General features: G+C 43.1%; 1 protein-coding gene across 1 annotated transcript; it reads right to left on the minus strand.

Moving 5' to 3' along the window:
- Positions 1–7,615: 7,615 nt before the first annotated feature.
- LOC115191484 (terminal nucleotidyltransferase 5A-like) lies at positions 7,616–14,861 on the minus strand. The gene is made up of 2 exons (XM_029749314.1): positions 13,639–14,861; positions 7,616–10,922 (listed from the first exon to the last, which is right to left on the minus strand). Exons 1-2 carry the CDS (start codon positions 14,074–14,076, stop codon positions 10,041–10,043), a joined length of 1,320 nt encoding a protein of 439 aa, XP_029605174.1. The 5' UTR covers positions 14,077–14,861; the 3' UTR covers positions 7,616–10,040.
- Positions 14,862–15,113: the final 252 nt, after the last annotated feature.

Below are 15,113 nucleotides of genomic sequence, written 5' to 3' on the forward strand. Positions count from 1 at the left end.
CGTCGATGTTAATGGGGGCCTGTTCGGCCCTCCTTTTCCTATAGTCCACGATCAGCTCCTTTGTCTTGATCACATTGAGAGGGAGGTTGTTGACCTGGCACCACACTGCCAGGTCTCTGACCTCCTCCCTACAGGCTGTCTCATCGTTGTCGTGTCGTCAGAAAACTTAACGATGGTGTTGGAGTCGTCCTTGGCCACGCAGTCATGGGTGAACAGGGAGTACAGGAGGGAACTAAGCACGCACCCCTGAGGGGCCCCAGTGTTGAGGATCAGCGTGGAAGATGTGTTGTTGCCTACCCTTACCACCTGGTTGGCAGCCTGTCAGGAAGTCCAGGATCCAGTTGCAGAGGGAGGTGTTTAGTCCAAGGGTCCTTAGCTTAGTGATGAGCTTCGTGGGCACTATGGTGTTGAACACTGAGCTGTATTCAATGAACAGTATTCTCACATAGGTGTTCCTTTTGTACAGCTGGGAAAGGGCAGTGTGGAGTGCGATTGAGATTGCGTCATCTGTGGATCTGTTGGTGCAGTATGCGAGTTGGAGTGGGTCTAGGGTTTCTGGCATGATGGTGTTGATTTGAGCCATGACCAGCCTTTCAAAGCACTTCATGGCTACCAACATGAGTGCTACGGGGCGGTAATAATTTAGGCAGGTTACCTTCGCTTTCTTGGGGACAGGGACTATGGTGGTCTGTTTGAAACATGTAGGTATTACAGACTCGGCCAGGAAGAGGTTGAAAATGTCAGTGAAGACACTTGCCAGTCGGTCCACGCATGCTTTGAGTACACATCCTGGTAATCCGTCTGGCCCTGCAGCTTTGGGAATGTTGGCCTGTTTAAAGGTCTTGCTCACATCGGCTAAGGAGAGCATGATCACACAGTCGAACAGCTGGTGCTCTCATGCATGCTTCAGTGTTGCTTGCCTCAAAGTGAGTATAAATGGCATTTAGCTCGTCTGGTAAGCTCGTGTCATTGGGCAGCTCGTGGCTGGGTTTCCCTTTGTAGTCCGTAATAGTTTTCAAGCCCTGCCACATCCGACGAGCGTCAGAGCCAGTGTAGTAGGGTTCAATCTTAGTCCTGTATTGACGCTTTGCCTGTTTGATGGTTGGTCTTCACTATGACGTCACAACAGGCTACTTGGATTGATCACAGTAGAATGCTCACACCATCTTCACTGTGACATCACAATAGGGCAAACCATTACCTCATTATTGCGGCATCACAAAATGGATGGCTACCTTGATTAGTAACGTTATCACAGTACTATGTAAGCCACACACAGTGTTAATCTAGCTAGGTCAGTCCTGTGTTGGGCAACATTAGAAACACATCCGGCTATTTTTCTAAAAGTGTTTACCAGGACCCAGAGAAGGAATTGAACTGGTTCACTCAGCAGGGAGGACTGGGTGACCTAACAGAGTGATGATCATCCTCATTGGGGTGTGTGTTACAGTACAATGGCAGTAAATCCCCCTGCAGTAACCACAGTAGACCTCTGAGCACATGCTTATAAAGCAGCTTTCCCCAGACAACAGGGTAATGTCCTTATCATGGCCAGCACTATATTTAGCTACCACTTTCTCCCTCTTAGCAGGGGATAACATGGTCCTGGTTCCCTTCCACCCCCGCTGGTTATCATCCACACTAATGCCCCAAAGGGACCACACTCACACACACACACACACACACACACACACACACACACACACACACACACACACACACACACACACACACACACACACACACACACACACACACACACACACACACACACACACACACAGAGAGAAAGAGACCCATCTCAAGCAACAGGTGTGAGAAATTCCCTTTGTCCTTTCCTCTGAGAAATGACAGAAAGACAGAAAGAAAAGGGGACAGTGAGACATATGACAGAAAGGATAGAGAAGGACACAGAACAAGAGTGGAGAGAGAGAGGGAGGAAGAGGGCCAGTTGGTCACCAGGGAGAGTGAAATCTGGAGTCCTGGTTACATTAGTATGACGCAGGCCTGGAGCAAATCCACTCATTCCTCTCCTTTACTCTGCTCCTCAGCTCCTAGCTAAGCTCACTGTGAGGACAGGGCTTTGCCAGGAGCGCCACAATCTAAAGTACATATCACCCGCACCTGGCGGGTAGACAAACACCTGGCCCATGTCCGGCAAACACACACAGTAACTGCTGGTGACGGTGGGTGACGCTTGGTGACGTCTGACTGTGACGTCTGTAAAAGGAAATCCTACAGGATCAGCTTGGTATGATCAAATCAAATCAAATTGAATTGGTCACATACACATGGTTAGCAGATGTTAATGCGAGTGTAGTGAAATGCTTGTGCTTCTAGTTCCGACCATGCAGTAATATCTAACAAGTAATCTAACAATTTCACAACAACTACCTTATACACACAAGTGTAAAGGAATTAATAAGAATATGTACATATAAATATATGGATGAGCGATGGCCGAACGGCATAGGCAAGATGCAGTAGATGGTATAGAGTACAGTATATACATATGAGATGAGTAATGTAGGGTATGTAAACATTATATAAAGTGGCATAGTTTAAACTGACTAGTGATACATTTATTACATCCAATTTTTAATCATTAAAGTGGCTAGAGATTTGAGTTAGTGTGTTGGCAGCAGCCACTCAATGTTAGTGATGGCTGTTTAACAGTCTGATGGCCTTGAGATAGAAGCTGTTTTTCAGTCTCTCGGTCCCAGCTTTGATGCACCTGTGTTGACCTCGCCTTCTGGATGATAGCGGGGTGACCAGGCAGTGGCTCGGGTGGTTGTTATCCTTGATTATCTTTTTGGCCTTCCTATGACATTGGGTGGTGTAGGTGTCCTGGAAGGCAGGTAGTTTGCCCCCGGTGATGCGTTGTGCAGACCTCACTACCCTCTGGAGAGCCTTGCGGTTGTGGGAGAAGCAGTTGCCATACCAGGCGGTGATACAGACCAACAGGATGCTCTCGATTGTGCATCTGTAAAAGTTTGTGAGTGTTTTTGGTGACAAGCCAAATTTCTTCAGCCTCCTGAGGTTGAAGAGGCGCTGTTGCAGTTTCCCCTTTGGAAACTGTGCCCAAAGCTGGGCATGTGGAACAATGTGACTACAGATAGATTGTATAGTATAGTGTTGGCTCCAGGCTACACTGCATTAATACCTTAAAGGAAGCTCAGCATCATCTTAGCTCACCCTTCTCCTGGCTCCCCTCCCTTTTGCCCTCCTCTCCTCCACCTCTGGCTTTCTGCCTTGGAGGAAAGCCTTCTCTCCAGGGTCAGACCACATCCAAGTGGCCTCTCTCCTTCTCTCCTCTCCATCCTGCTCACAGCCAAAGCAAAAATATGCCTCTCTTTGAGTCTCTGTTTGAATAAAGAGAGGAACCACCATCATCCTGTGATCCGTTCATTAGTTAGGATGAGAATCCCATCGTTTCATAAGTGACTGTGTGTCCACTATCTCACACTCAGTTGCAGGGCATCCATGCAGTGTACATGGGGTGGTGGGGAGGCAGATGGTGTAGAGGGGGGTATTGCTGAGGGTGGTACTGTTGATGGGGGTACTGTTGAGCATGAGTCACGCTTCTCATGACTCATGCTCTTAAAGAAAAAATTCACTCCATAATTATATTTGGGGCCTGGCTTTTTCTTGTGACCTCTTCGTTGATAATACATTTGTCTCATTTGAAACTGAGAGTTGACCCAATACCCACTTTTTGGGGTATCTCCAAACTCACAGCTTTGCAAAAAAACATTTCCCTTCATTTCTGCTCCTGCCTGCAAAGTGTCCAGTTGAGAGGTGCTTAGACCTTAACCCCTATCTGAAGGGCACAATCTCCAGGTCATATGACATGATAAAGAACATTAACCCAGCTTTCTGGGCAAATACCAAATCTGCATGGGAACAAGACATAGGTGGCAAGCTACCCGATGACATTATGGCAACGTAGTACAGAGCTTATCGATACCTCATCATTTTGCATGCGGCACGTGTTAATTCAGTTCAATGTCTTACACCATCTCCATTACTCAAATGACAGACTAGCAAAAATATATCCAAATGTCGACCCAAAGTGTTTGAGATGCCATCAGAGACCAGCAACTGTGGGGCATTTGTTTTGGTCATGCCATTATCTGAGGGTTTTTGAGATCCGATATTTGAGGCATATTCACATCTATGTAACAAAACTGTTGACCCAATCCGTTCACTGCTATTTTTGGCAAACCACCTTTGCATTGTACTGCTACCACCCACCAGGCGAATGCAGTAGCATTTGCTTCACGTCTAGCTAGCCATCTTATCCTCTTTAATTGGAAGACCTCGGCAAGACCTCCTTCTCTTACACAGTAGGTTAAGGAGGTGATTTCATCTCTGCCACTTGAAATGGATAGATACACTATGCGGGGGTCCCAAGAAAAGTTTGGCCTGACATGGTCCCCTTTCATTGAACATGTAGAGAGCCTATCTCTCACATTTCAGAGTAGGCAGTCATGTCCTGTGTAAGTGGATGCGATGTGTTAATAGAAATCCACTGGAATTATCATACCCGTTTTATTATCTTGGTTATTTTTTACATTCTGTCATCCTAGCACTGTTGCCTTGATGTTTTCTCCAGCCACTGTATGGACCAGATTCTCCTGGTCCTGGGGTCCCGGGGGGTGCAAGTTTTGTACTTGCCGTAGCACGGGTACACTTGATTCAATTTACCAACTCATTACCAAACTTCTGACTGGAGTCGAGTGCGTTGGATGCGGAGGCGGGGATGTGTGTCCCCTCAGGTCCCCGGGGCCAGGACTGGGGGACACTGTCATGGGCCAGATGGTATTTGAGCTGCTAGTGGAGAATTGCTTTTGTTTTTTTCAGTATACGCAGTTATGTAATATGTCAGTGGCTACAGTGTGCAAATCGGATTCCATTGTTATTGTGACACCAATTTATTTTATTCAATGTATTTTTTTTAATCTTTTGTGAATCTTATTTATTTGTACAATAAAAATATATGGTTTATTATTTATTTTGTTTTTGTTTTGTTTCTATCATTGTTCTTGTGCAGTTCCTTTGTATGATGCTTTGGTGTTTGGAAGGGATGTGTAACACACGTCGTAGAGAGGAGACCAAGGTGCAGCGTGGTGAGTGCTCATGATTAATTTTATTATAACGCAGAACACTAAACAAAATAACAAACAAAGGAAAATGAACGTCACGTTCTGCAGGCTTTCACTGAGCTGTACAAAAACAAGATCTCACAACAGAAGGTGGGGGAAAAAAGGGCTGCCTAAGTATGATTCCCAATCAGAGACAACGATAGACAGCTGCCTCTGATTAGGAACCATACTCGGCCAAACACAAAGAAATAGAAAACATAGAATAGAACATAGAAATACAAAATCTAGAATGCCCACCCAAATCACACCCTGAACTAACCAAAATAGAGACATAAAAGGGCTCTCTCAGGTCAGGGCGTGACAGGATGGGCTGGGTGGATAAAGGAATGGGGATGTTGTATTGACGTCAATGTCTCTATGTTTTCACATTTGAAAACGTACAAATAAAAAAAACAATATTTGCATCTTTTTTTCATTAGTCCACTGTTAATACAGACCCAAAATGTTTTGGATGTCAGCAGTCAAGTTTACAAGATATCAAGCAGTGTCACTTGCCACATCATCATGATGATGCAAAATGCCTGATATGATGCACAATGTATCATCATGAGGATGTGGCAAATGACACTTTGCTTCTTGAAAATGCTATATCTTGAAAACTTGACTCCTGAAATGAAAGAAAAATGGGATTGTATAAGTGGACTAATGAAAGAATATCAAAAATAGAGTTTTTGAGTGGATTTTCCTTTCAGAGCATGAGTCATGAGAAAGTGCAGTTATTTATGAGTATTTATATACTGTATATACAGTTAAAGTCGTAAGTTTACATACACTTAGGTTGGAGTCATTAAAACACATTTTTCAACCACTCCACAAATTTGTTGTTAACAAACTATACTTTTGGCAAGTCGGTTAGGACATCTACTTTGTGCATGACACAAGTAATTTCCCAACAATTGTTTACAGACAGATTATTTCATCTATAATTCAATGCATCACAATTCCAGTGGGTCAGAAGTTTACATACAGTAAGTTGACTGTTCCTTTAAATAGCTTGGAAAATTCCAGAAAATGATGGCTTTAGGAGCTTCTGATAGGCTAATTGATATAATTTGAGTCAATTGGAGGTGTACCTGTGGATGTATGTCAAGGCCTACCTTCAAACTCAGTGTCTCTTTGCTTGACATTATGGGAAAATCAAAAGAAATCAGCCAAGACCTCAGAAAAAAAATTGTAGACCAACAAGTCTGGTTCATCCTTGGGAGCAATTTCCAAACGCCTGAAGGTACCACCTTCATCTGTACAAACAATAGTACGCAAGTATAAACACCATGGGAACACGCAGCCATCATACCCCTCAGGAAGGATACGCGTTCTGTCTCCTAGAGATGAACGTACTTTGGTGCGAAAAGTGCAAATCGATCCCAGAACAACAGCAAAGGACCTTGTGAAGATGCTGGAGGAAACAGGTACAAAAGTATCTATATCCACAGTAAACGAGTCCTATATCGACATAACCTGAAAGGCCGCCCAGAAAGGAAGAAGCCACTGCTCCAAAACCGCCATAAAAAAAAGCCAGACTACAGTTTGCAACTGCACATGGGGACAAAGATTGTACTTTTTGGAGAAATGTCCTCTGGTCTGCTGAAACAAAAATAGAACTGTTTGGCCATAATGACCATATTATGTTTGGAGGAAAAAGGGGGAGGCTTGCAAGCCGAAGAAAACCATCCCAACCATGAAGCACGAGGGTGGCAGCATCATGTTGTGGGGGTGCTTTGCTGCAGGAGAGACTGGTGCACTTCACAAAATAGATGGCACCATGAGGAAGGAAAATTATGTGGATATACTTATTAAAGCAACATCTCAAGACATCAGTCAGGAAGTTAAAGCTTGGTCGCAAACGGGTCTTCAAATGGACAATGACCCCAAGCATACTTCCAAAGTTGTGGCAAAATGGCTTAAGGACAACAAAGTCAAGGTATTGGAGTGGCCATCACAAAGCCCTGACCTCAATCCCATAGAAAATTTGTGGGCAGAACTGAAAAAGCGTGTGTGAGAAAGGAGGCCTACAAACCTGACTCAGTTACACCAGTTCTGTCAGGAGGAATGGGCCAAATTTCACCCAACTTATTGTGGGAAGCTTGTGGAAGGTTACCCGAAACATTTGACCCAAGTTAACCAATTTAAAGGCAATGCTACCAAATACTAATTGAGTGTATGTAATCTTCTGACCCACTGGGAATGTGATGAAAGAAATAAAAGCTAAAATAAATCATTCTCTACTATTATTCTGACTTTTCACATTCTTAAAATAAAGTGCCGATCCTAACTGACCTAAAACAGGGACATTTTACTATGATTAAATGTCAGGAATTGTGAAAAACTGAGTTTAAATGTATTTGACTAAGGTGTATGTAAACTTCCAACTTCAACTGTATTCTCTACTTTATACTTTTGGAAAAACTGAAAAGATAATGAATTCATAATTGACTACAGGAGTGCATAACTGTTTTTTCTTCCTTCTTAATGATAAAGTAATTAATCTTAGACAAATGTGTTCACACATTCTTTTCAAATTTTTGGCCAATCCCATACTGGTTGGCAATCAAAATAGACATTTACACAACAATAAGACATTGAGAGAAACTCAAAAAAGACATTATCTTTCTTAGTTAGAGAATAATGTTTTGAAACAAAAAAGAAAGAAAACAAAAGAAATTGCATGAGCAATGCCATGGACACAAGTGAGTCTGCATTTGAAAGTTTCCCACTGGGCAAAAACTGGTTGAATCAATGTTGTTTCCACATCATTTCAACCAAAACAATCTATGTGATGATGTTGAATCAATGTGAAAAACTGATTGCATTAGCAAAAAGTCATCAACATGAGGGCATTTCGTCTCTTTTCACCCAACTTTTAACCTAAATCCAATGACATGATGAAATGTTTTGTTGATTTCACGATGAATTGACGTTAGTTGACAACCCAACCAAATGTAAATCAAAACTAGACATTGAACTGACGTCTGTGCCCAGTGGGTTGTGCGTATGAGTCACCATTGAAATAACATTCTCTCACCCACATGTGCAAACAAACACACACACATAGACACATACACACACGCACTTGCATTAATACTCTTTACAACCTCTTGGAACGTGGCAATCAACAAGACTATGGCATGAGCCGAACAACATGTACAAAAATAGAGAGATTGATAGAAAAATATGAGATCTGAGAACAGGTTTAATAGAAGGATGTGAGATGTCTGCATTGATCGGGTTAGATTTACTCAAAGTTTGCACCTGGTATCTTTATAAGGGAACAAAAAACAGCCATTATTGATTCATTAACTTAGTTATTATCCTTCTCTTAACCTTTACCTTTTGTTCATTCTTTTAGGTTTTATTACTTAAAAATAACAGGCGCACACTTTGCGCATCCCACATGGAAATTCCTCACAAAAAAAACATCAGAAATGTAACAAAGAATACATCAAAGAAGGACAATTTCCACCTTTTGAACCCAAACATATACTGCCCATACACACACACACACTGAAATATCAGAAATACAACACTTTCAGACCCCTCTCTCTACTGGTAAAAACACTCTCTAACAGTATGAGTCAGGCCTGTAAACTACTGCACACTTGTAGTGTGCAAGAGTTTACAGGCCTGTCACCAGACACTACACGTTTGCAGGAGTTTAAAGGCTTGACTCATACTCTAATCCTCTCTCCTTGTAACCTCCTCACTCACTCAGGACCCTCTCTCACTTTCTCCTTCCTTTCTCTCTCACACTATAACTCATCTCCCTCTCTCGTCACCCAATTATAATTTTGGGAGATATGAGACACAAACCTCTACTTCAATAACAGTTCACATTGTGTCCCTCTCTGGTCTAAAATACATTAATTTACACAAGTAACACACCATCATCATCCTGAAAAAGGCTCATGGTCCTTTGTCTAAAATGAACAAGTCTGGGTTTATTCACAAAATATTCACAAAAACCTGTTTCTTTCTTTTAGACATGTAGGCACTTAAAGCAAAAATATTCACATCAACATATTGCATTTTTTTTGTTGCTTTTTCTTCTTCTCCTTGATCAGCCAAAACGAGGGTCTCTAAAAGATAGATCTTTGGTTTGTAAACAATGTCCAGTTCTTCTTTTGCATTGTCTGGGGTAAGCCTTACTTCTTATTTTCACTGGTCAGAAAAAGGTAAACGCAAGGTCTTCGTAGCCAATCAGGACGTGTCCACATCTTCCTGAATTCTCTCACTTTCCTACACAATACACTCAGTGTTTGCCTATGTACTGTACAAGTCTTATGTATGTATGGTGTGTGAGAGTGTGTCTGTGTTTTTATGTATGAGTGTTAGGGAGTATACTGTAGGTGGGTGTATATTTAAGAGTGAATCTCAAATTCAAGCCATTGCTTGCAAAAATATAACCACTAACACATTGGTTACGTACATCATTTCACTGCATCATCAACACTGGTAGTATTCAGCCCTAAGCCGAATGTTCCTATCTCTGTCACTCTGTGGTGGTGCTTGGTTGTCCAGCAAGGTGTTTAGCCTGGTCTCCTAGGACTGGCTAGTCGCCATGGACAAACTGGCATCCTGGGTTCAACCTCAGCCTCATCTTAGTTCAGCCTTCTCCTGGCTCCCCTCCCTTTTGCCATCCTCTCCTCCACCTCTGGCTTTCTGCCTTGGAGGAAAGCCTTCTCTCCAGGGTCAGACCACATCCAAGTGGCCTCTCTTCTTCTCTCCTCTCCATCCTGCTCACAGCCAAAGCAAAAATATGCCTCTCTTTGGGTCTCTGTTTGAATAAAGAGAGGAACCACCATCATCCTGTGATCCGTTCATTAGTTAGGATGAGAATTCCATAGTTTCATAAGTGACTGTGTGTCCACTATCTCACATTCAGTTGCAGGGCATCCATGCAGTGTACATGGGGTGGTGGGGAGGCGGTTGGTGTGGATGGGGGTATTGCTGAGGGGGGTACTGTTGATGGGGGTACTGTTGATGGGGGTACTGTTGATGGGGGTACTGCGGAGGGGGGTAGTGAGGGTAAACAGGCTGCACCTGGGCCACGTAGTAGTTGCTGAAGTTGCTGTCGGACACATAAGGGGCAGGCTGGTAGTAGCAGGTGACGTTGGCCGTGTTAGGGATGACGTTCTGCTCTGCAAGGACCCGAAGGGCCAGGGAGGAGATGAGGCCCAGTGTCTGTCTCCTCTCGTGGCCCATCAGGCACACTGTGCTCTCCTGCACTACCCCATGCAGAGTGGCCAGATAGTCGTATTTCCTGTCTTCGAGACCCACAAAGTGGTTCTGGAGGTAGGATTCCAGCTTCCTCCTCTGCTCGCCCAGCTCTGGGAAGTCTATGAAGAACCTGGAGCACATGTAGCGTTGCAGAATTTTCATTTCGGTTCCGGAAGCGGCGCAGAAACCCCGGACCAACAGATGGCAGTATTTCAGAAGACCACCACCACGAATCTCCTCAGGGTTCCTCGTGCAGATGAGGCGTTTGCGTAGATGGTCGAGGGCCGCGGGGAAATCCCCGTAGACACTTTCTCCCAGGATGGTGGGGTGGAAGGTGTCAGCCATGGGGTGCTCGGAGCACTCGTAGAAGAGGAGAAGGGAGTCCAGGCGAATCTGGAAGGAGTCCACACTGAACTCAAACTGGCGACGCAGAGAGTCCACAAACTTGAGCTCCACATTCTTGCCTTTGTTGTTGGAGAGGGAGATGAGGCTCCAGCGGTCTGAGTCATTACATACTTTCACCATCTTCTGCACATAGGCCTCCTGAAAACACAACAACACAGACATAAAAAAACATGTCTTAGTCACACATCTGACATCTCTCTATCTACATGTTTTGTCTATGGTAATAGGTCATTAATAAATTAATGATTAGATACAGATGTAGGATATTCATTTGAGCCAGTTTACTAGCAAGAGGAAATTTGAATTATTATGTGGATTATAATTAATGGATATTATTGTAGGGGTTGATACATTTTTTGTAAGGGAAAAACAAGTGGAAATGTCAAACTTCAGAAGACTTTTTAAACTACAATTAGACTACACATTTAAAATATCCCACATTGCAGGAAAGTTCTCCTGCAACATGGCGATCAAATTAAGATCCTACACCTGTACATTAAATACATAAATGAAATGTTTAATTATATAGAATTATCAGCAAATATATCAGAATTTAACCAAACATGTTAATAGATTAAAGTGTTTATTATGTCTCATGGTGCATTTCTGCCTTTATTCTCAGTACATGTATCATCCTCTGTATGTAGGCCTGGCAATGTGTCTGGTGACGGGGAGTAATAATACAGTATATTAACAAATAAAGTATGTCAGGGGTTCATTTGAGTGTGGTAGATGATTTTCTGGTGTCATTTTCACTTTCTGTTCAATATTCAATTAATCTACAGTACCAGTCAAAAGTTTGGACACCCCTACTCAATCAAGGGTCTTTCTTTATTTTTACTGTTTTCTACATTGTAAAATAATAGTAAAGACATCAAAACTATGAAATAACCCCAAAAAAGTGTTAAACAAATAAAAATATATTTTAGATTTTAGATTCTTCAAAGTAGATTCTTCAAAGTATGATGAGAGCTTTGCACACACTTGGCATTCCCTCAACCAGCTTCACCTGGAATGCTTTTCCAACAGTCTTGAAGCAGTTCCCACATATGCTGAGCACTTGTTGGCTGCTTTTAATTCACTCTGCGGTTCAACTCATCCCAAACCATCTCAATTGGGTTGAGTTCGGGTGATTGTGGAGGCCAGGTCATCTGATGCAGCACTCCATCACTCTCCTTCTTGGTCAAATAGCCATTACACAGCCTGGAGGTGTGGCGTGTCATTGTCCTGTTGAAAAAAAATGATATTCCCACTAAGCACAAACCAGATGGGATGGCGTATCGCTGCAGAATGCTGTGGTAGCCATGCTGGTTAAGTGTGACTTGAATTCAAAATAAATCACAGACAGTGTGGCCAGCAAAGCACCCCCACACTATTACACCTCCTCCTCCATGCTTGGGAGCCACACACGCAGAGATCATCCGTTCACCTACTCTGCATCTCACAAAGACACGGCGGTTGCAACCAAAAATCTCAAATTTTGACTCATCAGACCAAAGGACAGATTTCCACCGTTCTAATGTCCATTGCCCGTGTTTCTTGGCCCAAGCCAAGGCTCTTCTTATTATTGGTGTCCTTTAGTAGTGGTTTCTTTGCAGCAATTCGACCATGAAGGCCTGATTCATGCAGTCTCCTCTGAACAATTGATGTTGAGATGTATCTTTTACTTATTTATTTTGGCTGCAATTTCTGAGACTGGTAACTCTAATGAGCTTATCCTCTGCAGCAGAGGTAACTCTGGGTCTTCCTTTCCTGTGGCGGTCCTCATGAGAGCCAGTTTCATCATAGCGCTTGATGGTTTTTGCAACTGCACTTGAAGAAACTTTAAAAGTTCTTGAAATTTTCCAGATTGACTGACCTTCATGTCCTAAAGTAATGATGCAATGTCGTTTCTCTTTGCTTATTTGAGCTGTTCTTGCCATAATATGGACTTGGTCTTTTACCAAATAGGGCTATATTCTGTTTACCACCCCTATCTTGTCACAACACAACTGACTGGCTCAAATGCATTAAGAAGGAAAGAAATTCCAAAAATGAACTTTTAACAAGGCACACCTGTTAATTTAAATGCATTCCAGGTGACTACCTCATGAAGCTGGTTGATAGAATGCCAAGAGTGCGCAAAGCTGTCATCATGACAAAGGGTGGCTGTTGTGAAGAATCTCAAATATAAAATATATTTTGATTTGTTAAATACTTTTTAGGTTACTACATAATTCCATGCGAGTTATTTCATAGTGTTGATGTCTTCACTATTACTCTACAATGTAGAAAATGGTAAAAAATAAAGAAAAATAACACACATGGAATTATGAGTAGGTGTGTCCAAACTTTTGACTGGTACTGTATATGTTTTGCATTGAAGGGAGGGTAATCCTCTCCCCCCAGCGCTGGATCATGCGTAAGTATTATCCATGTAACTGAGAAGCGACCTTTAATGCAGGATCCCCTTCCGATTGGATTAGTGTGAATCCTCTTTGTAGTGGAAACCACTGTTTCTACTATCTGCAGCCCTATCACCATGTAGCTTAGAATGCAGGGAAGAATTCTGAATGCACCATTTTGCAAATAAATTCATGTTGATACTGTGCGGATTGGCATAACTGTAATTTATTGGCTGCTGTAGGGTGCATAATGTATTGCAGTAAGCACTTTGAAATGGAATGAAGATATGAAAGTAACGTGTAATCGTAATGCATAACTTTCACTGGTTGCATTAGAATCCAAGTCTTGATACGACGCTTGCAATGAATATAGAAACATTTGCGCACCTAAATTGGTGCGTAATAAACTACATAAACCTGCATTATGAATGTCAAATGATAATGTCAAATGAAAATGAAAGTTATGTTACCTTTAAGGTCACTGGCGTTATCTTGTCCTTGTTCACTCCCTCGGGTAAGAAGTCTAGCAGAGCGTCCAGAACTATATCCTTCACCGTCTGGAACTCCATCTCGCCTTTCAGTTCAGCACAGAATATCAAGTCCAGATCCTTCCATCCTAACCCGCTGTCCTCATGTAGAACATGGCTGGCCGCGGAACCGTTCAGACGGACCTCTCGGACATGTATCCGTTTCTCCTCCATGCGACACCGGACCACTTTGACGATGTCCCGCGGTTTTATCTCCAGGGTGGGGAAGTTCCAGCGGCCGTGGATGGGGATGGACTCAGCCAGGATGACGTCCAGGCGCTGCACTTGTTCCCAATTGAGCACGCTGAGGTTTCTGCTCTCCCCGTCCACCAGACAGCCTTCCACCGGAGTCGATCGACCCGAGTCGACTTTCTCGCCCATATTGGTAAGAGGTAGATATGAAAATGTAAACGCTAAAAGTGTCCTTTCGTCTCCTGCTTCGCTGTGAGATAAGGCGGCCGAGTTGCCGCTGGGGTAGATTGACAGAGTGCTTTGGCCACATTAGCTGGCTGTATTTATCTGTATCACCGACCTTTAGATAACGTATCTTTATCGCCGTCTTTTAGATAACGTTGTTTACCATAACAAGACGAAGCATCTCTCATTTAAACACAGCATACGTGTGGTTTCAGTTCTCTGTTGCTTGTAGCGGAGATGAGGCATATGGTCAGCCAGTTGTCCTGCGTAAAGCTAGCTGTCCATTGTCTTCCCTTTCCCCAAGTTTAGTGGGGATATTATTCAATTGCTGAGCGGGTCTAAAGGACTTGTCCAGCCGTGGAGTTCACACACTATCCTGTATTCGTTACCTCACTGTGCGCTTTCTCTTCCGTCTGTGTCGCCGTCGCTTAAATGTGCGCCTGTCGATGATCATCAATACAGAATAGCGTCTTGCACTTTCTCAATGCGCCTTTTCTGTTCGACTCAACAACATTTTTGCAGCTCAAAAAGTAGATTTTCATTTCACTTTTACGCGCAGAAGGTTTCACGTATCTTGGTATTTCTCCTCTGCTTCTATTTTACGCATCAGATTTACCCACTAAATACGTATTCCTATACACTTTCTTCACCTACCATTCAAGAAAATGGTGTATGGCTTCTACTTGCCTGTTACATTTTGCCAGTTTTTCGCTTGACGGCAGTGCGTCATGCCACAGAGGACTCGCGCTACAGATGAGAGGTTCTGACGAATATGCTTTCCACAGCAAAGGAATGGCGGGGCGGGTTAATTAGAGTGGCAGCTCGTTCCATCAATCGCTGTAATCGGTACATTCCTAGCAACCTGTAGAGCGAATTAAGTTGTCCCATATGCTGATATGCGGTCAGTTTTGCATTTCACCCCCCCATGTTATATTGGCAGAAGGAACCCTGATTACAGATCTGTCACTATAGGCAAAATCGACATGGACACTTGCAGACCA

Source organism: Salmo trutta, chromosome 1, assembly GCF_901001165.1.
Source record: "Salmo trutta chromosome 1, fSalTru1.1, whole genome shotgun sequence".
Classification (NCBI taxonomy): domain Eukaryota; kingdom Metazoa; phylum Chordata; class Actinopteri; order Salmoniformes; family Salmonidae; genus Salmo; species Salmo trutta.

Coding starts and splice junctions, on each gene's coding strand:
- LOC115191484 (XM_029749314.1), bottom strand. CDS start 14,076: ATGGGCGAGAAAGTCGACTCGGGTCGATCGACTCCGGTGGAAGGCTGT. Junction 10,923..13,638: donor TAACGCCAGTGACCTTAAAG/GTAACATAACTT, acceptor TTGTGTTTTCAG/GAGGCCTATGTGCAGAAGAT.